Raw genomic sequence first — 27,130 nt, 5'->3', positions numbered from 1 at the left:
GGAACTTCAGCCCTACGGGAAATTGGATACAAAAAATGTTTTCTTACGCGGGATAAAAATTAGAGAATTAAATTGTACTGCAAAGTTTCTTAAAAATGTACAGAAAAAATAATAAAAAATATTTTGATAAAAACGCACTACTTTAAATGACGTCACTGGTTCATGTGAATCAACCTATGATCTGAGAGCTATGGAAGATTTCCGGTCTGCTTGTCGCTTCTGGACCAATAGGAAGAACAGAATAAGCGGAAATGAACCTCTGACGTCACACGCGGAGTTATTTCAGAAATACAAAACTTTAAAAAATCGTAGCGCCGATAATACGATATGTAAAAATTAAAAAATTTAGACTTAGTTTAACCGTCTATTAACAAATAAAAAATTTGAAAAAAACCACTGAACTTCCTCATTCACTTGTTTCTGAAAACGAAACATCATTTTTATGTGAAAGCTGACAGCTGTCGCCGGCTTTTGTTATAAAATGGCTATCACGCGATTGTGATTATTGCCTTTTAAACTTTATGATGTGGAGCGTGCTGAGATTAGATAGGAAAGAATTAAAAAGTTCGCAATTCAACACTGTTACTCGTGTTCATATCTCCAAACTCCAGACGTACTGACTACAGACTACAGACTACAGACCGAATATATTAATTTGTTATTAATTAGCTTACACGATTATAAACAACGGGAGTTTTCCTTTGGAGTTTGGAGCTATTGAGGAGTTTATTTTACTTTACACGAGCCGAACCCTGCAATGCTTTGCTTTTGCTAGATTTAAGTACATACTCGTATATAGATTAAATGAACGCAATCGAAATTTCGATTTTGATTTTTATCGCAAGAGCCTGATGCCGACCCTTATGTATGGGAGGAATTGGAAAAACAAGGGTGAAAGTAGGCTGAATTCTGTCGAAAAGCGATATGTCAGTCAAATGTGTGGTAAAACTATGTACGATACGTCTACAAACGTACATTTTTTTTCTAAACATGTTCAATTACAGTTTACCGACGAAGATATGGTACTTGAAATTATCATACAAATATACACATTTTCGCACATAAATATCGATTTTGCTTTATAGACAGTCGAAGATAACTGTGTTAACTTCAATTTTATCAACAAACCTTTCTGTATGAAAAATAGAATATTCGTTCATTTTTTTTCTGAACATCTTAAACTTTTCTAAATATTTCTAAACATCTTACAGATTACCTACGAAGACACTTAAATTTTTCTTTAAAAAAAAAATTGTTTTTTTTTTAAACTTTTGTATTTTATTTTAAAAGGAAAAATCCGCTAAGCCTTTCTTTTTATTTAGACTGGATATGAAAGGAAATTATGAAAAACACACCGCAACACCCAGACAAATTGAGGAAAAATCTTTCTTGGATTCATTTCTTGCAACTAGCGGAAATCAAACCCGCGACGCTGATTTCATAGTTAGCCATCTAACCAACTGCGCCACGGTGCCTCTCTATAAAGTCAAATCGAGTTTTTAGCATGAAAAATCAAATATCGGATCTATTTTTTAAAACATCTTTGATGACCTGTAGGTTGCAGACGAGAATACGTCGATTTTGTATACACATATATATACACAATATCGTACGAAAAAATCAATTTTATTTTATAGACAATTGGCAATTGGCACTGAGACCAATAGGAGCTTAAGCGACATTTGACATCAATTTCATTCGAGTATGTGTAGTTAGATGAAAAAAAATCCTAAGTCTGAGGCCACTTTAAGTTGGAGACTAAATGAACAAAGAAAATCTGTATGGCTAAACGAAAGTTTTACAAAAAAATTGTATCAGAGAAACATAACCACAAAATGGATAAGAGCTGTCTGTTTACATATCTTATTTATGTCGAGAGAAAATAGTAACATTAACATTAACAGTCTTAGTTATTTTGTACAAAAAAAACAAGTCATAAATGGTGGAAAGCCATTTTGGCACAAATTATTTAAATGTCGCTCTCAGCGCCTAATTCATAATAATAAATATTGGTCAATTTTTTTAGCGCTGTTATTGTGAGTGATCACATCAAGAGGTTTGTACATTTATATAGTGGTGAAGATACATTCAATACAATTATCAATATCTAAAGAAAATACATAGCTTAATTTTGAATTATATTTGTAGGTTTATTGTATTGAGCTACCGTCCGATTTTTATTAATGAACAGATAGAAACTATTATTTTCTTCGCTGACCGACGCGACGCCGACACGACGAGTATTATTAAATCAATCAATCAATTAAGTAAACAAATCTCAGTGGAATTGCATTGTACAGTAAAATGAATATCAAATAGCAATGACCGACTCGTACTTCTAATCAAATATCTATGGCTTCATAGCTTGAGTAACATTTTATTTATGATTCATTGCAATGTTCCGGCCCAGCTTGCCAGAACTATCCTGCAGTTCACCTCTCCACGCTCCGTATCTTAAAAATAATGTATTTATTTAGCATGTATTTAACGGATGTGTTTTTGTGTATAATACACCTATAAATTGAAATAAAATGTGGAAATATTTGGCGGAATGAGTGTGTTTTTATTGAGTTTAAAAAAATGAAAGTACATTTACATTTTTTGAGAGTGATATCCGACAAATAATGTACTCCGCGACTGGGGTTACCATATGACAGACGTTTGCCGCATTTGGCAGGCATTAAAGTTAAGAAAGGCGTGCGGCCGGCATCGCTCTGAGACAGGAATTTTCGAATTTCACACGCGTTCCTAGCGTATAAATAAAAATGGTGAAGATTTTTACTTGTACATATTAGTAAAATTTCGTATCTAGGGCATATAATGCATGGAAAAAAGTACCACTTGCTTCATTTAATTTTAAAGGGCAGGGTCACCGAGGGGCTGGAAGCAGGCAAATGTCCTGGCTGCGTAATATATGAGACAGCACTGGTTTCAGGACTGTAGAGCAAATTTTCCGGACAGCACAGGACAGAAAGACCTTCGCCAGAGTGATTGCCAATGTGGGGGATACCTCTGACAGGGCACTAAGAGGAGAAGGAGAAAAAAGATCCGGCGAAAAAAATCTCATTATTTTATTCATACGTACTGTATTCGTTTCTTATATTGTTTTTCACTTGAAATATTAGTTCATTTTTTACCTAAGACAAGCTCATCTGAAAAATCAGGCATTTAAGCACCCTGAAAAGGCATCCCTTCATTTTAAAATGTTTACTCTGAAATGAATGGTAAATTTTTGACAACTATTTTCAGCAAATCTGGCGTTATTTCCGAAATGATGCGTGTTATATTAGTTTCCGATGCTCCAAGAGTTGCTGATTTGTTTCCACAGACCATTGACTTAAAATAGGAAGTAATCCATGAGCGTCAAATCATAAGACTGTGGAGGCCAATTAACGGAACGTTCATCCTTGTTTTTTCAAATTAACAGAAAAGTCATAATTAACACAACGCGGTAATTTTTTTTTTTTTTTGTTTATTTTTCCATACTGTTACATATTATGCATGTATTAAATTACATATTTTATACATTATATTTATTAAACATTAGAAGAGAAAAAGAGAAAAAATACATATTCTAAAAATAAACATAGCCTTAAATTTGGAAAAAATGCCCACAAAGACTTAAACGTCTGAGCGTGGGCCATTCCTTTTTTATTGTTTTTGGTGAATTTTTTGGTATACAAACACAAATATGACAATGCCATTAAAAATCATACAGAAATAACAGGAAAATGACATAAACAATGTAATTAAGACATCAAAGTTTGTGATGACGCTTCATATAACGCGAATTGGAAATCGTGTTCTAAAAATTGTCGAACTGCTTTACATTTGCTTAGCGTATACAACGAAAAACACTATTTCCCACCAAATACAAGATAAGCTCCGGAACCTATGTTGAATGGAACACAAGTCGGGTGCTTAGTGCCGCATCTAGTGTATACATATATATCAATGAATTAACGTTGTTTATTTCAAATTTGGAATGCTCCTACGTCAAAACGATTTACCGCCAGAGTTTAGAGTCCGTCAATCCCCTACGTAGAAGTAAAAGTACCTATATGTACTCCCGGCAGACATGTTGGCTGCCATTACCGTCTATTTTTAAGATGTTTACAAGTTTAATGTTATGTAGCGACATTGAAATTAGCTTATTTCATCAAAATGTCATGAAATCGACATAAGAAAGACTTTTACAACAAAGAAAAATATTTAACAAGAAAATGCGAATGCTGACATTTTCTAATATAAATTGATTGCGTCGTCTGCGTAACATCTGATGTTAAGGACCATATCTCCCTTAGTCCTAGATTTGCCACTTCTGCCATTCTCGAAAGCGTTTTTATTTATTTATTTTGTTTGTTGTAAGAAACTGTTTACAATTCATATTATGTTGTGATATTTTTATTTTTTTATTTTTATTTTATTATTATTTTTTTGCACCACAACAGGCCAGGAGGCCCAATTACAGTGGTGAATTACATCACAGAACACCCAGGCTTGAGAAAAATCATATTTAATTTTTGAGTTCTCACCGGGAATCGAACCCGGAACCTTCCGTCTGTGAGTCAAGCGTCTTGACCACTACACCACGGAGGCCGCCATATACTTGGTTATAAAGCAGTGACACTTGCTTTGTTTTTTTGTTGTTCTGAATATGTACTAAAAAAAACGTTAGTACTACTTACGTCTGTTTTTAAGCTGTAGTAACTTCTGAGAATAAATTGCATTTTTATTATACTTTGTATTATATGATTAATAAATTATAAAAGAATAACAATAATTTGATACTGGAGTTCAACGTTAAAACCACCGTTACTATCTAAACTATATTACATGTTTTTTTTAATTCCCGAAAAATATTTTTCAAATTAATTGGTTTAAAGTTTAAAACATTAAAAATACATTTTTTAATTAGGATAAAAGGAAACGTCTTCTGTTTTTTTACTCATATATTTTATGTTGGGAACCTTTAATTAATTTATTTATCTAATATATGTTTATGAGCATTACAAAAATATTTAAATGCATACATAACACGAAAAAGTTAATACTATAATTTAAATGTACAAAAATGTTTTTAAAAATACCCAACAATTATAAAAAAAAGGATGCTATCCCCTCTGAACTTTTTTTCACTAATATGAAAGATGTCGATATCCGAAGAGATACGGTTGAATAAAGACATTGCTCTTCCTACTGGCATTACCAACGACAGGTTGGTTCTGCAAGCAGGAAGATAAAACAGCTCAACCTGCTTTTTTCTAAGGTAGTCATTAGGAACACAAAGAAAAATACTCTCCATTACACCTATGTTGATCGTTATACCACGAATTAATCAGAAAAAATACATCAGCAGTCCACATTTCTTCTTTTCTCTAAACTATTGTTAGCTATTTTTACATATAAATGGCTAACAATTCCAAATTAACCGCCAAATAATCCGATAGGATGTTTTCCAATTAAAGTACCGATGCAGTGTTTTAATGGAGTCGCCCATGCGGAGAAAACCAATTCTATGATTATTGGCCACGAAGTCGTCTACAGATTACAGCAATTTAACGGGCCGTAGATACTTGGGTTGAGAATTGCGAGTGCAATCCGAAACCGTCCATTACACGGTTGTTGTTAAACTAAAAACCAAATTAAAACCAAAACAAAAATTGGAATGCTTTTGTTAAATGCAATAGAGCTCAAGGGCTTCTCTAGAAAATTATTTCTCTAAAGGTCTTAATAAATTATTATGTGCAGACAAAGGTGAGAAGTTTTGTTTGACAGGTTTTTCTTATTACATTTCGATCGCTCACGAGCCTAAATTTTTATTCGGATATTTTATTTATATAAATATTTTGTATAGTTCTGATGGCATTAATTTGAATGATATAATATTTTTTTAATGACCTAAGCAATCTTACTATTAGATGTTTTTCGGTGACATTTAGCAGGGAGGAAGTTCAGAGGACTTTTTATACTGTTATTTTTATCAAGCTTAGCCAATTTTTATTTTTTATTTTAATGTATCCAATTACTATCCCTATGATTTTTTTTCAACTTTGTAATTTTGAAAATTCCCACCGAAACTTCTTAATCACATCGCCCGTGATGTCACGATATTAAATTAGTGAGTGTTTCTGACATTTCAAAGTTGAAACCCATACAATTATAAAAACAAATTATTTAAATATCTCGATATTATCAAGACGATGGAGGCTTGTGCACTTCTTGGTAATATATAATACAGCATAGAATGTGGATTTTTATGTATAAGCATTTTGTATTGAGTCCATCTTGACAAACGACATTGTTGGCCTTAAAAGGCGAATACGTTGAATCTACATTTTAACTCTTCAGTAATGCACATAACATGTATGGAAATAATCGAATAACTAGTATCCTGTTATAAAAATAACTGATCCATTTACCGGTTATTGGTTAAGGCCGAACCAATCGATTATTGAGGGAAAATTGGCTATGTTTAAAAAATATCCTTGGCTGGTATTCTGAATGCATTTACAGCGCGCTATAACGCGTATTAAGTGAGTAAAAACGCGCTTTACAGCGCTAGAATCGAGTTCGGAATACCAGCCGGTATGGAAAATAAACGGTTAGTAACAAAATAAAAACAATACTGTCTTCATTACTCTGTTAAATGTTCATAATTAAATTTTGTTTTCGTTTACAATATTTTTATTCCATTTATTTAATTAATATGTGTTGCTACACTTTACATATTTGTATTTATTTTTTTCTCTCTTTATTCACATCGGGCAAATTTTATGAATCTTTATAATTTTTTACTAATTAATTTTAAATCTGTAATAATTATGACGTTATATTATACTTTACTAATTAATTTTAAATCTGTATTGATTATGACGTTTTGATAGAATACGAATTTTCTTTTTCATGGCATTCTGCAATATATTAGCAACGTTCATTATATTTTATTACTAGTAATAATTTATTTTGTTTTAATTTTTAAAATTTATTTATTTTATGTATTTTTATATACTATTTTATGTACAAAACATTAAAATTTACAATTACGTGCCTCACTCCTGGCAGGCCCTGCATTGAGGCAGAGTGACTCTTTTTTAAGTATTGTAATAAATTAATAATTTCTATTATGCACTACGAAAAAATTCTATGCACTTTTTTGACAAGTTATGTCACTTTTATATTATGAATGGATTTTCCTAAAATGAATCAATTTGAATTAACTCTCGGTTATTTATTCAATAATATTTTGAGTATGTTCAAATAGTTATAGACAAGGCCGGACTCCACCCCCTAGAGAGTTATCAAGATTGAGAAACATGTTCAAGAAGGAAATGTGAAAGTTTAAGCATTTAATTTAAATAACCAGTCATTGATTAGTTTATATGGCTACTTTACACATTGTGTAAAATTTACCATTCTGCATATCGTCATGATTGTAGAACAACGACGCATGTGATATTTTTCAACTTTACATGAGAGCGGTTTAATTGTTTTTTTAAGTTTATATCACAACTAGATCCGTTCAAAAGCATATATTTTGATACTTGGGTTCTTCTTCTTTAGCACGTAGCCGTCCACTCCTGAACGTAGACCTCCTCCACCTACTCCATGCCAAACGGTCTTGGGCTATTTGTATCCACGCTGTTTCCGAATGCTTCACAATATCGTCTCTCCAGCGGAGCTTCGGTCACCCGGGATTCCTGACGGTTGAGGGCGCCAGAACAGGAGGTGTTTTGTCCATTTATCGTTTGAACTGCGAGCGTTATGACAAGCCTAGCGCCATTTCAACGTAGCAACTATTTCAAGAATATCCAGCACACCTGTTTTATTTCTCATGATTTAATTCTTAATTTAATATCTAAGACTTATCCCCAGCATCACTCGCTCCATGGCTCTCCGTGTGACTCTCAGTTTGTACGCACTTTTGTTAGATAGTTTGATGGTCTCAAACCTATATGTGAGTACTGGTAAAACACAGGAATCAAACACTTTTTGTTTAAGATTGGTGGGGATTCGGGTATTTTTCAAAATATTACTAAATAACAAGTTTCCCAAAAGCTGCCCATCCCAACCCCACTCTTCGGTTGATCTCTATTGTTTGATTTTCTTTACCGAAGACAATTTTATGGCCGAGATAAACATATTAATTTACTGCCTCTATGGGTTTATTATCTATACATACCCTTACAGAAGTACGTGCCATCACTTTAGTTTTATTTAAGTTCATAAGTAGTAACACTTTTTTGAAGGCCATGTTAAGTTCTTATAGCATGATAGAGAAGTTGCTCAGGATCCCCGCTTACTTATTTATTTATTTGACATTTGTGGTCTGTATAACTTTACGGGCTGTTTAACCAATCACGCACGTTAGAAGTTAATTTCTTCAAATATAAGATAGAAGTTAGTCAATATTTAAGCATGGGAGAAGCTGGTGTCACGAATAGCTAATAGTGTTCCACCTCCACGACTTCCTATATCCTTCCTGTAGGCGTGGTAGAACGATCCAAATAATTCAGAAGAGACTACACTTGGATTAAGCCAAGTTTCGATAAGGGCTACCATGTAGGATTGCTCCGTGATAATGTTTGATGTAAATTCTTCAATTTTATTGACGACGCTGCGAAAATTTTTATATGCGAGTACCTTTGCCACTAACATCTGAGATCTGAGGTGGGAGATTTCGGAGTTTGTAGAGAAGGCCATAAACTTGACAAATTAGAAATTCTCGAAATTAATAGATTAAAAAATAAACCCGACGTAGAATTACTTAATGAACAGATAACACGTGTGCATTCTCCATTACTTTACCCATTGTAATATAATTTTACTAATGACTTTTTACCCTTTGTTTTTCAGAAATCATTATTTACAAAACCACACTCACGAAGGATGGGACGCTAAAAATAAAATAAAATACTTAAACTCATTAAAATAGCATTATATCAACTCATTAGTTAACCCAAATCATTTTTTTTGATAATGATCCTTAAGATAAAAATAACTTTATTTAATTTACTTACATATAACTTTGAATTATCTATCCTTACCTCTGTTTTGTATAAATACATTTAACTCTTTAATAAAGATACCAGTCTCGAAGATGTCGCGAAAGCGATGAAACCGGTCACTGGATATTCCAAATTTGTGGATTAAAGTATCACTCGTGTTTTATTTATATAATAAATTACAATGAACTTCCATCAAGAATTTTCACATTCTACTGTTAATGATAATATTTTTATCATCTTTTGTAAAGGTTGTCTGAGTCTTTTGTTTAGTTTTGTCTGGTAGTTTATTGTATAATTTCAGTCCATGGTTTATTAGTCTCGAATGTCCTTGTCTCGTTTTAGAAGGTTGTATATGATATTTTTCTGATATTCTCGTATTGTGTCCATGTTCACTAATTTTTTTTTCAAGTTTTAGTTCTTCATCTACAATTACATCAGTGGCTAATTTATGAATAAATTGTAAGGATTCTAGTTTAAAGAGTTCAGTTACATTATTGCTTAGTTTGTTTAAAAGTTCTTTAGTTTCTGTTAGATAGGGTAGGTCAACTTTAATATTTTATTTTTCTATCTTTGTAATATGTTTATCTCATTTTAGTTTCCTGCTCCCCATAGTAGTTGCAAATAGCATATTTTATTTTTTACATAGGCTTCGTACATTAGAATTTTTTCCGTTTTTGAAACAAAGTTTTTGATTTTAAAAAAAAGACTCGATAATGTCGCCACTTTGCTAATTAAATTGTTGATATGAATTGTCCATGTCAATTGTCTGTCTATTGTTAGTCCTAAGTAGTTAACATGTTCAATTTCAGTTAGTCGTTCATTATTTATGTAAGCATCTACTTTATGTCATTTTTTTCTAGATTTATAATATATAAGGTTAAATATAAACAAAAGTCAATGTCGCATTTTTCGCACACCCTTGTTGTTGTGCTATCACGACGATATGTTTGAACACATTCAAAACAAAACTTTTTTACTTTACAAAAGTACCATAACGAGGCTTACAAATAATTATCAATAATATTTTTTTATCAATTATATTAGCTACAGATCACTAAAAACGAGATGCCTTGAGATGTAGTATAATTAGAATCGTTATGTGAAGCGAAAATGCAATGATTGTTTCCTACAAGGCAAATCTATTCCCACTTGACAAATTCATTGTCACAAGGAAAACTGGGATAGGTCTTTTTTAGTGTTTTTTTACTAAGAGTCCTCAATGATGTGTATATTAAGGTTCCTACAGACTGCAGACATAGGTACATTTACACATATCTTCTAAACCTACGTCATATTTTATTTTATAATACCAGATTTAATATTTTAGATATGTGTGGCAGGTAATAATAATAAATAAGTCATACTTTAACTTGTTGTGAAGGGAAAAATCAAGGGAGGTAGTAGGGTCGGAAGAAAACAGCTTTCCTGGCTTCGAAATATCCGAAAGTAGACTAGGATTAGAACTGTAGAGGAGCCTTTAAGCACTGTTGGGAACAAAAAAACGTCTAAGGGACCTGACTAGGACTTCTAGTCTCGAGACTGAGACGAAACTCAGAGACCAAGTCTCGAAATGTTGAGATTTTGCACTATCCTGGATTCAAACTAAAGATATGAACTCTTTTTTCTATGATTTATTTTGTTGCCCTTTAATAATAAGGAATATTTTTGTGTTTTTTTAAATATTTTTTATTTCCTTTTTTAATTACTATAAATAAAAGAAATACCATTTTATATTTAACAGAATATTTTTTTTTCTTTCTTATGTTATACAAAAATATTATAACTGTCCATTATTTATTATAGGAGCAAAAATTCATTAACATTTTCTTGTACACCCACGAACGGGCCATGCCTTTGTGGGATTTTTTTGTTTACTATTTTTCTATTAATATGTATTGCATTGATATGTAATTATGCGTTATTTTTTTAATACTCTGTTTTAATATTATGTTTATTGTAAAAAAACAAAAAAAAAAAAATAAAATGATTAAAAAAACAACTACAACAGTGTAAGTCACTCTCCAAGCACAAGAGTTAGTCTCTTTTTTGGAGAGTTACAGTGATAACATTTACTAGATGTTTAAAAGTAGATATATATGGAATTTTTCAAAAAACATGTACGTTTTGTGAAATTTATTAATAAAAAATAAAAAAATAAATGATTTTCGGTACTTTTCTTTTAAGCCCGGTTTTCTCTGTGACAGTAAAATAATATTTCTTGGCAAGCAAGCTTACTAGCGTGCATGGATACCAATTATGTATTTTTAGAACACTACAAACTCTTTGATATGCTCGTAAATTTATTTTAATTCAATGATATCAAGATTGCAATTCACTATTTCGAAATTTCATTACTTCCCGGGACCTAATAATGATTCAGTCAATATAATGGTTAACAATCTCGTGTCGAAAACTTTCATCGGCTGTGCTGAAAAAAGTAGAATTTCAATTTGTAGCCTTTTTGAATTTAAACAGCGATATATCGATGAATGAAGCATAAGCATTAACAATACTCGCTTACAAATTCAAAAACTATTCTTACTCAAACAAAATACATTAACCCCATCAATACAACATATACAAATAATATAATCACTAGATCCCCAACACAAAGACAACTTAAACAAATACAAACTCATACCACTTTCAGACAAAGGAATTTTGAGTGTTATGCAATTAAAATCTATAACCTACTTCCACTGCACATTAAAGAAATTAGTAACGAGAAAATGTTTAAAAAGGCTATAAAAAAATGGATAGTGGAGCTGGGTAGAAGTAAAATAAATTGTCGTATTCGCCCAAACCAATATTGAATCATGTGCTCCACAAATGTATAGTTTATTTTATGTTTTTGTTCTTTTATTGTGCGTTTTATAAAATTAATCATGTAGGTACACATAAATTAAATATAATAATAAATACGTAGTGTGTACAGCTGTCTGAACATTTTGTTTATTATCTCTGGATATTAAGTCTTCTTTGTATATCCTCACATGTAAAAATATATATTTTTAAATATTGTTAAGTGTCCTCGGCACCCCAGTGAAGTCACATTATTTTTATTATTTATCATTGTTTATAATGGAAAAAATAAATAAATATATAAATGTACTTCGATACTTTGAAAAAATAATCTGTACATTAGATACATATATATTAGACCTACAAATTGACTTGTTATACCATGAAACGTTTGAATTTTAATTTTGTACCTGTCATGTAATAGCCCTCCGGGCGTATATATTTATATTTAAATAAATAAACTGAGAAAAAATTCATTATTTGCATTTAATACATACAGTTAAGATGTAAGATTAATTAACATACAAACAAAAAAGTGTCATGGTTTTTAATAATGTCATTTTTGTCCATTTACTTTTTTATTGTCAAGATGGGGTGCCGCCAAAACTTCTCTAGCCCCTAGGAAGTAGTTAATTTGGGGATATTTACTATTTCCATGCGGCTAATTTTTGCTTCACATATGGCCACACTGATGTTTAAACTTCAAAAAATATGAACATGTGAAATCAAATATGGTGATTTTTATTAAGAACATTATTGCAACCTTAAGCATTAGCCAAAACACTTAATTAGGTTGAATTGGCCAAACCGTATTAGTTTTATATGCCATTTGACGGTTAAACATCAATGTGGCCATTATATGAAGCAAAGTGTCGTCCCATGAAAAAAAAAAATCTTCTCATAATCACTCTCTTCTCACTTATTAGGAGGGTGGCAGTAACGAGCAATGCAAAAGTCAAATAAAATAAATGCCCTGGGGGACCAGACTTCTTATGTTCTACCAATGAAGAAGTTTAGTGTCTTTTTTTTTAATTTTAATTTTAAATATTAAACTAAGCCGAAAATCTTTTATTTTTATTTTTATATATCGTATTATAAGCGCTATGATTTTTTAAAAGTTTTGTATTTCTGAAATAACTCCACGTGTGACGTCAAAGGATATTCTATGACAGTTCTTCCGATTGGTTCATTTACGGTGACCAAACTGTATATCCTTCAAAGCTCTCATATCATTGGATGGTTCATATGAACCAGCGACGTCATTCAAAGTAGTGCGTTTTTAAAAAAATATTTATTCCTGAAGCTGAAGTTCCTCATTGTCAATTGCCTAAATGCCAATTTTTAATCCCTTACTTTTTATCTTTACCCGTGACCCACTGACAGGTTCAAAAACACTGATTTATGCAATGGAGCGAAATGGCATCTCTATAGCTGTAACGCATTATTACTCTAAGGAATTTTCATTGGACTTGTATTTTTAAAATAACGAATTTATTATTATTACTATTTTACTTATTATTTTCAAGAACTACACAAGGTCGAACATTTATAGAGTAAATTTGAAACACTAAATCATACGAATGATGTATGCGTACGTTGTATACTTGACATAGTTCTAGCATTTCTCGGAAAAGCTTTTTTTGCACTTGGACGTTGACAGTTGCGGCGTACATTGGCGAGATCTAAAAGAAAAGTATTATATAATATAGCTAGCCAACATCGCTTAATGAAAACATCAATTTTAAATGATGTTTTATTACCTACCTATCGTAAAAGACTGTTAACTTTGACGCACAAACTATCACTTTCGAGGGACTATGCTACAGCGGATCTGTGATACTTCATAAAGAACCCCCACGAGAGATAGTATCTTTCATGGTCAAGTTAGTGCAGGACATTGGTAAAATAAACCAAAGTAGGACTCAAAATGCCGAACAGCCTTCTAGTGGAACGGAAGGCCTGTCGAAGGCTGTCAAAAGGCCGGCTACTTCTGAAAAGTTTCAAGTGGTTTCCTCTTCACTAGAGCAAATGCTAGAGAAGTTTTCATTTATTTATTTTTAGTTACATTGCAAACATTACAAAGTATCCAATTAATTCTCAACACATTACGAAATAAACATATAAGATTTATTAAATAGAAAAGAGAAAAAAATGTAAATTGTCATGTAAAATTGACATACATATTACAATTTGGAAATTGACCTCCTAAGAGTAATCCCTCTCTCTCCGATGGCGCTATAGCCCATATCGAGCTTTAGCCTCCTGCAACTTTCGCCTCCAATTCTGTCGGTCCTCAGCCGCCGTCTTCCAATTTACCACCTGGAAAAACTGCGCTGCACCCTTTCTCACTTCATCCTCCCATCTCATACTGGGTCTTCCCACTAATCTCTTTCGTCCCGGGCGTCCCCTCATTATTGTTTTAGGGACACGTGAGTCAGGCATTCGCTGTACATGTCCGGCCCATCGTAATCTAAGCATCTTCATATGTGCCGAGATGCTCGGGGCCTGGTATATATTGTACGTTCTTCGTTATACCGAATGCGCCCCTGATTATTCTCTCTCACTGGTCCGCAGATTCTTCGGAGTACTTTTCGTTCAAAAGTGTCCAGCATTTCAGTCATCTTTACTGTCAGTGTCAACGCCTCACACCCATATGTCAATACAGTACGTATAATTGTTTTAAAGAGTAATCCCACTGTCATGAAGTATATCGATATACGAGGCGATACGATTGAATAACACGATTGCTCTACCTAACGGCATAACCATTGGCAGGTTAGTTCTGCATAGTGGTTGGTAGAACAACCTGTGTTGCCTTTTTCGAAGATAATTATCAGGGACAAATAGACCGAATTAATTCAGAATATCAGAATTATGTATGCGACCACCAATGAGTTGAAAAAAGTGAACACACAAATGAATATTCCTTCTCCCCAACAATGATTGGTAGCCCAGCATTCCTAGTAAGAAGTCAGTCGGGAAAAGCCTCGGGTAAAATCCATACTCCCTGAAAAACAGATAACGCAGAATTTTTTTCTGTACCGTTCATTTTGTAAGTTCCTGATTGGCTCACTATAGAATATCCCTCCTGATCCCAACACTGATAAAATAGAACCTTATTAAAAGCGGAAAAATCCACTTGGATAAATTGAAAAACTTTATACATAATAAACAAGGTAAAAAATAAATGTAACTCCCATATAAAAGTATTTTAAAAGCTATCAATAAAAATCTGACCTCTTTCTATTTCTGTGTCTAGGCGAGGATGAAGTATGCAGTTATGTGTATGAAATAGAACCAAACCCCTGAACGAATGTTTTTGACTCAATGGCTGCTCTCAGGTAAAATTCCTAAATAATGAAATCAAGTGGAGATAACTGAGATAGTTTAAACATCAGCAATATTGGTTCTGTTGGAATGATGCGAAGTGATATTTCTAATATCTGACCCTTAAAAAGAGTGTTTGAAGACTATACTCTATCCAACCATTTATTTAACTTTTGACAGCTCGAATATGTATCGATTAGGGATGTCCTAATGCGTTTCCGAATCGATTTCTCATAAAAATCGACTTTATTCATGAAAAAGTTTTTAATTTAAAAGTTTTTAAATTTTGTAGTTTATAAACATACCCAGACGTTTAAAGCAGAGTCTATATTACGAAAGCGCTGTACTAAATTATTTTTTTTTAAAGTCTTCATTCAATAAAAAATATTGCAAAAAATACATAATTTCTTTACAAAAGAAACTTTAAATACAGTCTCGATAAATTCCTTAGTTGGAGTTTGTTATTGTCAATTCCCCCATACCACTGTCAATACAATGCTATTGAGCTTATCTGAGCACAAGTCAAAGGACACGCCGCTAGAAACAACACAACTCCTCCTTTTACCGCTAAGAAAATGATAGATCTTCTTGAAAATGCGTGTGCTAATGTGACGCCTGAAAACTGGGCGAATGTCGTCGAAAGCACAAAGAAGAAGATATTTTCTGATTGAGATCGTGATATTGCGTTTGACATTGTTAATACAGGAGAATTTACAATTAATGTTACTAAGGATTCAAGTGATGATTCCAGTTCATATGGGGAAGAATCCGACGATTTTTCACAATAAAATAAATTTAAAGTCATCTTTTGTAAGCCTACAAGAAAGTATCAATATTTTTCACTGCCGTTTTCTTTGGAAATTCACACAGAAATTTAATGTGATAGTGTAGTGGATCGACTATCAGCATTACAGATCAATATTATTGGTCAGAGTCAATCGGGCATCTGAAACGGGGTGAGTTTTTTTTGTATCTTTTTGTACTTTGACAAATAATACTAGATAGTGTTGGCTCCTCTTTCCAGAGTTGCGTAGAGCTTTGACCGCCAAGGCGCGCATCACAATTGCGTATTCAGAAATCGAGAAGTAGTTTTTAATAAATATTTGATATTTTCACAATATTGAATCAGTTAGACATTTATATTTCATGTAAATTAGTCGTATTCATTATTAAATGAATAAAAATACTGTGGCTTTCGATAGAAAATTATTATTTTAATTTCTGGTTTTAATTTAATTCACATTTTATATTTTTTCATTAAAAAAATCAACTTGTATAATCCTCATTGTATAAGTAGGCTCAATAAACATCGATATCGATAAATATCGGAGCAAAAGAACATGTCGCTTCACTATCGTAATGAAAAAAACATGAAGTATTGCATTTTTCGGTCTATGGTTGCCTGTCAATAATTACGGAACTTTATAGGCGCCCATGTGTCAAAAGTTAAATAAACGCTTGGAAATACTGTAGTTCCAATAAATTGTTACCTTTGAAAATAGACGCACAATATCGGAATTATGCTATTTACATAAGTTATTAAGAAGACTCTTTTAACCTACTCTCCAAAATTAATCTTATTGTCCCCTTTAGAGTGACAAGAAATAAGCATTTATTCCATCTGCCAGTCTGTAGCACAAACTATGCACAACACTCTTTCCTCAATCGTTTTTGCTCTAACTATGATGCTTTTTTTTCATCTATTGATATAGTTTTATATTTCTGTCTGCGATACGATCTTACTTACTATTTAATGATGCTCACACTTACACACATCTGAACACTTACTCCCACACTAATACACATAAACACACATCTACACTTACTCTCATACAAATACACATAAACACACCCTTTTGTTGTAGCACAATTTAATAATATTTATGATTCTTATTTAGAAACTTAGCTGGTCTGTCTTTAAACCGTATTTTTTTTCAATGTTATTATATCATTGTCAACTGTTTGATTCTTAGAAATAAATAAATAAATTGTGTTTTTATAGTAATATCTGTATTATATAAAAGTTTAAATTTATAAATTCGATCTAGACATCACCAATGAAATACAGTAGAACTCCAACTATCCGAATCAATTGGGACCGGACTCCATTCGGATAATAAAAAAATCTGGGAATTGGATTTTTTTCCGGAAAGAGGGTCTATTTTAGTTGAAAGTGAAAATGTATGATTAAAAATAAAAAATGAGCTTTTAATTAATTAAATGAAAAGGCAACGCTTTTACGTGTTAAGCGTAGTTACAAATGCTGTACATAAGTACAGTATGTACGTACCACACTGAAAATTAAACTCATTGCTTGTTAAACATTTCGGGCAAAGTAAGCTGTTTGACTGTCATCATCCGTTTTCGAGTAGCCAAGTCGATATTTTGCAAATCGCAGTACGTTTCCGTCTTAATTTTTTTTTTCTGAAATTCTGAAAGCGATTAGGATCGTCGGAGTGCGGAAAATTTGGAGTTCTACTGTCCATATATGTTAAGTGTTTTAGTTTCCAAAATAGACTGTTTCTATGGGCGCAATATTTAAGGACAGATATTTATTATTGTTGGTACAAGGCACGAGAACGACCAAATATAATATTTATCTACATTTTCCGAACCTCTGACGCAGGCACCAGTGACCTACCCTCGAGCCAACCTTCCCTAAAGGCAAACATGAAAATGAATTGCCAAATTACCTATATATTTATGGCGAAAGATAAAAGCTTCGCAAACAAGTCTGGAAAATTTATATCAAAGTTACGGTTCTGCGAAGGCTATCTTACTTACGGTTCTAGGTTGTTATGAAAATAAGATTAATTTCAGCAAACATTATTTCAATAAATCTGTAAATATACTGTTAGCTTTTGTTTTGTGTAAAATCACAAAAATTGTTTTTATATGCCAACCGGTTTCAAAACACGTGAGTTCCTATGTCGAGGCTTTGAAACAATATTATTTTCATGTGTAACGCTGAAAGCTGAAAAGCTAAAATTTAAAATGTTACCAGATTAAATTTATTAAAGTGTACGTTAGCAAAAAAAGAAGTTTAAGATAAGGAAATGTGGAATAGGCGTTTACATGGATTATAACCTGTCATTGGCTGGTTTAAGTGACAACTTTACACATAACATACACTATTCTGCCTATGTTTGAACATTCATATTATTTTGATTCTGATTATGGGTTATTTAAAACGTGTTGAAAATGGCAACTGTCACAAGTAGGAATAATCGGTGTGCGTGCATGAGAACATTTATGAATGTAGAAGAAGCGAGGTATGTATGCAAAAGACATAGTGAGATGGCGTTCTATCATCTCTGCCTACCCCTGCCGAGAAACGGTGCGATGGTTTGTTGTTGTTGTTGAAAATGGCCCCCAAAATCGAAATATTTAAGTAAATTATAAGAATGTAAATATTTATTTTAATTAAGTAAGTTAGTAGTAAAGTCAAGAAATTCAAAATAATAATTGATATGTTTGATCACAAATTATATGCTTTAAATATCTTTTAAATAACGATTTATTTTAAAGGATTTATGATGTACCAGCTATTGAGTTATATTTCAATTTTTGAATGGTGTTAAATGGTACAACCTACAATTTTTTTTCGTTTATTTTAAACAATGTTTTGAAGCCAATTACCATCGAATCTTACATTATAATATAATGCTTATAAAGTTTATATTTTAAGCACTAACTTTAAACGAAATCTTAGAAATTAAAAAAGCGATTCATTATAAGAAAACTATATAAATAATTTAGTCCACTCCTGTCTAGTTTTAAAGGTCGTATCCATCTTACATTACGCTTCCCATCCTTACAAGACAAAAATACTTGATTTATTAAATCCATAAACAGCATAATATTTAAACATCGATAAAATAAAATATGATGAAATTAATTTATTAAGTGTACCTTGATAAAGAAGCTTATATAGCTTTGAAACCAGTCGGTAAAAAAAAAAAATTAGTGGTTAAAAACCAAGTTGTTTTTATTTATAACACAACAGCTTTTGGAAGTGCACTTCATGTATGTGTGTTTAAACTTTCAGATGAAATGCAAATGTTTCGCGATATTTTCATCACGAACACATTTCAAAATGCAGTGGCAATCCGCTACAGAAAAAATGATCCAAATCCACAAGTTTCATCGCATAACTAAAATAAACAGATGGTTGCATCATTTCACGGGGTCAAAAAACTTCAGCACTGTGTTATCTGCCCGGAATAAATTTCACTAGACGAAATAATATACTAAGGGCGTTTCTCATAAACTTGGCATAAAGTTACGCCTAGGTATAGTACTAGAATACGGATTAGAATACCACCCTTATTAAAGTGATAGAATCAGTATGATATTCCCATCTCTATTTTGACATTCTTAAAGGACGTCTTGATAGTCCTGTTCTGGTTTCCGAGTTGGCCCTGAATGTACCTGGCTACCGCACCCGTCACACGAATCTATCTCTTTTCCATGTACCCACAGTTCGCACCAACTATGCACAGAACTCTCCTCTGATTCATTTGGCGCGTAATTATAATGTATTTTTCAATAACATAGATACATTTAACTGCAGTAAACTCACTTTTAAAACAAGAATTAAAAAACTATTACATGAAAAAATTATGTTTCTTTATAAAAAAAAAACATATTTTTACATTATTAATTTAAGTTGTTTCAATTCACTCATATCAAACACACACTTATCCCGTCCATAAACCCACCCTTGCACCCATATACACTCACACACATATTCACATGCCTACCCAAACCACACTCCACTCACTTACCCACGCATCCTCACACACAAAAACTAACTGAACTGGAATTTTATAATTGTATTTATGTGGGAAACTGATTTGGCATTATTTTATGTTTTTTTTAAATATGATGTTGTATATATTCTTTTGTATTGCTGTTGTTTTTCTGAATTATTTTTTTATTTTTTAAATACAACTATGCCTAGACGTAACTGTAGGCCAGGTTCATAAGTGAGGCCATATTAGTTTTACAGAATAATTTTTAAAAAAATAACTGAGTCTATAAAATAATCAAAGTTACGAATGAACTAAAGATTTGTATGATTATCTGGTGCTTAAAAAACATTATTTTGAAAATAATACATTTCTCCCGCACAAAGTTATGGTTTCCTAGGAAAGCGGTGCTATTATCCAGCGGCCATAATACACGCTGGATCTCATAAGACAGTCGTCTTAACGGTGTCTAGAGGTGTAAGAGTTATCTGTCAAAAAATTCGCTGGAATAAGCGCCCGCATCTGTCAAATTAGATCTGAATAACTCTCTAGGGAAGAAATCCAGCCAGTCTGCTAACATTTGGACATACTCAAAACATCATTTTCAAGCAAATAAAAGAAGACGTATAAAAATTGGAAAATTGTTTTCGGGCGTTGCCTAGTAAGTGAATCGGTTCAGCCGGATGAATCTCACCCACATAAAGGTTTCAGCTCTTTTACTTCACAAAAGTCAACAGATGGAAGAGTTGAGGAAATGTGAATGTTTAAACATAGGCAGAATGGTCAATGTTACACAGTGTGTAAAGTGGCCGCTTAAACCAGCCAACGATAAGTCATAAGCCCTGTAAATTCCTAGACTTCCATATCCCCTTCTCAAAAATAATTTCTCTCCGTTGCAACAAATTTAGAACTGAAAATACTTTTAAACAGCTCTCTACAATATTATTTGTCTGTAAAAGCAGAACATCGAAAATCTTTGAGTGAATTACTCAAAATGGCGTCCAGTTATGCAACTTTTTTGTGTTTAGTAACGATGTTTTTATAGAAATTATTTAAGCGAGAAACTATTTAAGAAAACAAACCTATGAAAGAGTACTCATTATTAAATTGACTTTAATAATATATCTTTTAAATCTTTGTAAAGCTATTTAATGAACAAACAAATTCAATAATATATTAATTTTTTAATAATTATTTAATAATTTAGTAAATAAAAAAAAAACAATTTTTGATCGCTTTGGTTTAATTTTACTACCCTTATGAAAAGAAAGAAAAATAACGTAAACAAAAATAACGTTTTTCTGGTGGCCAGGTTTGTCTCGGGCCTCAAGGGGTAAAGAATGCGTTGAACAGATTTGGATCTATGAAAAATGAGAGTGTCCACGCGAATCTTTATTTACTCTCCGGCAGTTCTGCTGGCTCGGCGTGTGGATGCTTTCACCACCGTTCCGCCAGCGCCCTTTGATCTGTGTCAAAAATCCGACAATAGACGGATCGCGCGCCAGCACATGTGCCAGTACGTGTACCAACTCTCAAAGGGCGTGTCTGGGCAACTGTGTCAAAGACGGTTGTGTCCAAGACGGATACGTCAAAGACGGATATGACAAAGACGGATATGACAAAGACGGATATGACAAAGACGGATATGACAAATACGGATGACAAAGACGGATATGACAAAGACGGATATGACAAAGACGGATATGACAAAGACGGATATAACAAAGACGGATATTTTAAAACAAGTGCCATAAAAATAGTGCCAATGAAAGGATTAAAAGTCTTACCTGTAGCTTCTGCGGGGAATGTTTTGTCAGTAGTAGCCATATCCTGTACAGTAGCGTTGGTGATTTCTTCACGAAACTGAAAAAAGTCTTAATTTGAATATAAAAAATATTTTCTAATGCGCGGTAAACTAAGAGCATTAAATTGTATGGCGGAGTTTCTCGAAAATGTATGAAAAAAATAGTAAAAATGGTTTTAATAAAAATTAACTACGTCACAAGTTCTGGTCGGTGAGTTCTGCTGATTAGTTAATTGGCTTCCCGGAAACCAGAAATCAAAAACACTATATTATAAGTTGATTCGGAAAAATTTGTGACGTCACGAGAAAATTAATTTCAAAATTACTTTTTTTCATACAACGTATCCTCGTATTTTCTCCCTTGAATATGCTACTGAGTAGTGATTTTTTAAGACATTATAGATATTTATCATAGGCGTGGCGTATCTCTAATGTTTTGCTTTTTTGGTAAATTGTTTCTTATAAGATCTAGGACCATCCAAAAACCCATAAAGCGCCTGGTTTCATCTGCCAATACAATAAAATAACAAAAACATGACACGAACTCACTGAACTTCTTTAGTTGTTAATTTGTTGTGGGGCATTTTATTGTTATTTTTGGAAATAGATTTGCATTTTTGTCCATAGTAACTATGTAGTGTTTAGCATGGCCAGTGCTCATCGGATCTCGGGTCTCGGGTCATCCATCCTAGCGCAGTTTGTTATGTCATTCGAACAATCTATGAACCATTAACCTTTGACCCGGTCACAACTCACAACTCATTCTCGACAGACACAATAATGCGTTTCCGACTGATTTACTACGCCAAGTGATAGCTACTTGTTGTAATTTTCTGTTTCGTAACAATTCCGCAGTTCTAATGACCTATATAAAGTGTGATCTATGAATACAACTGTAATAAAGTCATCTAACGATTTGTTTTAGCGAATCTATATATATATAATTCTTCTGTACGTGTGATGTCACTGAACTCCTAAACGGCTTTACCGATTTATGTGCGGTTTTCAGTGAAATGTAGATCTTTGCGCTGCGCGTGTTCGTAGATATTCAATTTAATTTGTAAAAAAAATAGGAGCATAAATGTTATATTCATCTACGTACCTGGGTTACATTCGACGAGAATGCATGTACTAAAAAATTGGAAAGATGTTGTATTTTTGTTTATAAAAAAATATTGTTTTTGAATGTTTACAAACAACATTCGCTTTTTGATGATCCCAATCAGATTCTTTCCTAAAATTCCTTATAATTTCTGCCCATTTCTTTCTTTATACTGAATTTTTGCTAGTACTAAAATAATATTAGCCGACATTCAATACATTTTTGAAAATCGTATTCCTACATAAAGTGCACCACTGTTGGTAAGAAGAGCAGAGTTTGACATTTGCAAAAAGAGTATATATAATCAAAAAATAATTATTTAAAATTTTGGAATTCAATCATAAAAAAATAACTAAGTGCCTACTTAAATTCAATATTTGAATATTAATCATTTTAAGCAGTCAAGCCAACATTCAGGCAGGACAACGTCGGTCAGGTCTTTATATATTTTATTCTTCTGTACGTGTGTATTAGAGTGAGCCGATGATAAATGAAGTTTTTTTTTGGACATCAAAGTGAAAGGGGTCTATAAAGTTGCATTTTGAATCACATTGAACGTAAAATTTATTAAAAAAAATATTCCATACTACTTTTGGCCCTCAACCAAGGTTTGAAGTTTATCACTGTCTGGACATTTTGTCAGTGATATAACTTAATCACACGTTTTAAAACTACCAAAATACAAAAAGATTACACTCCGCGGAACGGATTCCGTTGAGCGCCAACAATATCTTTGCAATTGACGAAAACAATGCCTCATAAAATAATGCTAGCCATTTATTACAAAACAAAGTGCAACTCATGCCCTTAGATGCTTATTCAATAAGATTTAATACGCATTACAAAACTTAATTGGACTGATTTTCTTACTTAAATACGAAATGACAGCTGGTTTCCGCAAAAAATCGATTTTTTCAAAAACTTCAACTACTTGGTGCAGAAAAATTAATATATGAAGTTAAATTTAGTACGTCTACGGATGAATGTATTATTTTACGTAGGTAAACTTTGTTTCATATAATGGCCACACTGATGATCAACGTCAACTGGTGTATTAAACTGGTTCAAAAACGGAAATAATCCAATACGGTTTGGTCAATTCAACCTAATTAAGTATTTTGGGTTCTAAATGAAAATCATCATGTTTGATTTTACGTGTTCATATTATTTGTTTGACGTTTAATCATAAGTGTGGCCATAATATATTAAGCAAAGAGTAAACACATGCAAAAGATAAAAATCCCCAAAGGAATCACTCACTTATTAATTCAGATCCAAAATGGCACCCTTAATGTAATTCATTGTAATTCATGAAGACAGCACCCAATTTCACCGATTTCCCAAAAGGAAAATCAGAAGCAGGACCCTTCGACTTTACTCTAGAACGATCGTTATTTGAGTGAACCTACCGGAATTATTCTAAAATGTTTTTCCCTACAATTGTCCATGCCTATAATTTCAGGAGAATGCAAAAAGCTCGCTACGAGCTCACCCAGATTCTCGCGGGTCATGGTGGGTTTATGAGCTACCTGCATCACTTCAAGCTCTCCGAGATCCACAGCTGCCCATGCGACGATGAAACTCTTCAAGATGTCCCTGACCTATTGATGCATTGCCCCTTTTTCAGCTTTTAAAAACAACAGCTGGAGGCGCGATGCAGAAGCGTGGGTAAAGATCTTTGCGCCATCTCATCGGTGATAGGTAATAAAGAACTCACACGAGAGGTAGTATCATGCATGATCAATATAGTGCAGGCAATTGGTAAAATCAACCAAAGTAGGGAACAAAATGCCGAACACTCTTCTAGTCGAACGGAAGGCCTGTTGATAACTGGCAACAGGCCGGCTTCTTCTGAAGTGTTTTAAGTTGTTTCCTCTCCACATGAGCAAATGCTGAGAAGTTCCTGATTGACCCACATTAGAATATCCTTCCTGAACCCAACAGTTAAGCTAAAATAAAGTAATATAATAGCAGAAAAATTCTCTTTTTGAAATATAAACCTTGTATATTATAAGCAAGGTAAAAAATAATGTAACTCCCAGATAAAACATAAAAATAAAATAAATGTAATTCATTGTAAAATAAATCAACAAATCAATCAAAACAAAGTATGTATTTAACTGCAACAATAAATGTGTGTGTATGTCTACTGAAAATATTGCTAATGTCTAATGTGTCACGTTTCGACAATATCCACTGAGCACAATAATTAGTAATTTATTTACTAACAGAAATCAGTGAAGCGCCCCAGACAATAATAGACAAGCCTTTCAGCGTCACAATTTACGCAATAGTCCAGATCCAACTCAATATTGTGCGCATGTTTGACAGATGGAAAAAAATTGGTCCAAATCCGCGCACAATAAAGTTTAGAAAATTCAGATAATCAATGGCGTCAAGGTTGATGTGGTTTATTGTTGAAAATCGCTTTTGCTAATGTTCTTTTATAAGTTTTTTATTATATGTAGGCAGTTTTGAAGTACTCACATCATATAATATCGTATCACATTATGTGATTTGTATATTATATATATTATAATTATCGTATTCAACGAAGGCCCTTTATTAAGAATGCAGAGATATATATAAAAAAGGACCAGAACTCGGGTGAAAATCCTAAAAAAGGAAATCAAAAGGAAGTAAAGTGCCTTGTAGTTTATTGGTTGGCTATGCTTGAGTTTGATTTCTAGTGGGATATACGTGAAATATTCGTTTAAAAAGGTTTTACGTTGCAATATTTCATTGTTCCTAGTGTGGCATCTAAATCGTAAAACTGTGCCGTACCTCCAATGTGATAAAAAATATTAAAACACGCTGCGACTGAGTACCGATGATGCGCCCTATGCGTGCACCGATGTGCGGATATTAAAATAATGATGATTATTATTTTTATTTTTATTATTTTTTCTTTAAAAGAAAAAAGAAATATTTGCGTGTTTTTTATTAATAAATTTTTCTTATGATTTACCCAAATATTTAATTTTGAGGGCCATTTTCAACGAGTTGTAAATAACTCACTATTAGAAAATGGAATCAAGTTGGGGTAGAGTGGGATTCGAACCACGGACCTTTGGTACATGAGTCCGTGACACTAGCCACGGGACCACAACCCGATCAATATTATTAAAATCAAATAGTGATTTGAGTCTACTTAAAATCAACAATGCTTTGAGTATGTCCAAATGTTTGTGGGCAGGCTAGATTTCCTCCCTAGGAAGTTATTTAAATCTAAAATAGTTTATCTTCAACTATACTGTCATGGTGAAGGTATGACGTCCTTAACTTTCCATTATAATCGAGGCCCTGAATTCACTCTGAACATAGGCGCGTATTCAGTGAGACCAATACAAGAAAAATTCATATTAAATGATAAAATAAGTTCGTAAAGATTCTTGATAAAAATCCTTCCACCTTTTTTAAGGCAGAGTTGTCGCACATCCAGCGCCTTCATGCATTGGAACATTGCACCACAATGCGAGCCAATGAGGAGTTGGTCCGTTATTGTTCTACGCGCCTAATTTGTTGCTTTCGTCGTGCCAAATCTGCCTTCGCACGCGCTGATGTCTCCGCGTCTCGCGTCACCGTCAGCCGAAAGAAACAAGAAAACAAAACTCAATGAAAGACGTTTTTAAAAAACAAAATGGCGTCGACAATGCCCAGCATTTATGAAAATATGTGTGGGCTCAGTTGGACATAATAAGTGATTTATTTTAACCGGCTCAAAAAGTTGTGACTTGTGACGTCGAGCAAATGCACAATGCCTTATTTTATTATTAAAATAAAGTATAAGTAAAGATATCAAAAAACATTTTATTTTGAAATAAGCCATTATTAAACCCTTATCCATCCCACTGGTACATAGGGAACTGCCTCGATCATCTTCATCCCCGCTCTAATTTTTTTGTCTACTTTTTCACAGTAATAGATTCCGATTGTGAAATAATGTACCTATTTATGTCAGAGACGTCTCCTTCTTTATTTACATTCAAATCATCATTTGAATCCCACTTCCTGAAAATTTAAGTTTTCCTTTCACCTTCCTCTTTCCGTCCCTCGTTACCACCTACTCTATTCATAGTATAGTGTAGATATTTAGTTATTATTAAGTCAATTTGATTTATTTTTTAAAATATACTCGTATAATGCACATCGATAGGGACGAGGTTGTCAATTTTTTTAAAGTTCGAGATTAGGAAAACTTTTCAAATCTGCTTTCCTTCCATACTTTTTACTTTTATTTGCTTTTTATAAATATTGTTAATTTTTATGTTTTTTTTTTTTCATTATGTATTTTTGTTTAATTTAATTTAGTACGTACTATTATTTGGCATATGAT

At 32.7% G+C, this 27,130-nt stretch overlaps 1 protein-coding gene across 1 annotated transcript in view; it reads right to left on the bottom strand.

Annotated features, from left to right (window-relative positions):
• The window catches only part of LOC148274517 (sialin), a 121,067-nt gene that overhangs the window by 75,827 nt on the left and 18,110 nt on the right, over nt 1-27,130 (bottom strand). Inside the window, exon 2 of the mRNA XM_088237002.1 lies at nt 21,676-21,751. Within this exon, the coding sequence (XP_088093128.1) occupies nt 21,676-21,715 (40 nt within the window). The 5' untranslated portion in view covers nt 21,716-21,751. The remainder of the gene's footprint in view (nt 1-21,675; nt 21,752-27,130) is intronic.

The sequence above is a fragment of the Micrasema longulum genome, unplaced genomic scaffold (genome assembly GCF_059751315.1).
Source record: "Micrasema longulum isolate JH-2025_06_02 unplaced genomic scaffold, ASM5975131v1 h1tg001633l, whole genome shotgun sequence".
Lineage (NCBI taxonomy): Eukaryota > Metazoa > Arthropoda > Insecta > Trichoptera > Brachycentridae > Micrasema > Micrasema longulum.
The sequence above is the reverse complement of the archived record's forward strand: the minus strand, read 5'-3'. Positions and strand labels throughout refer to the sequence as shown.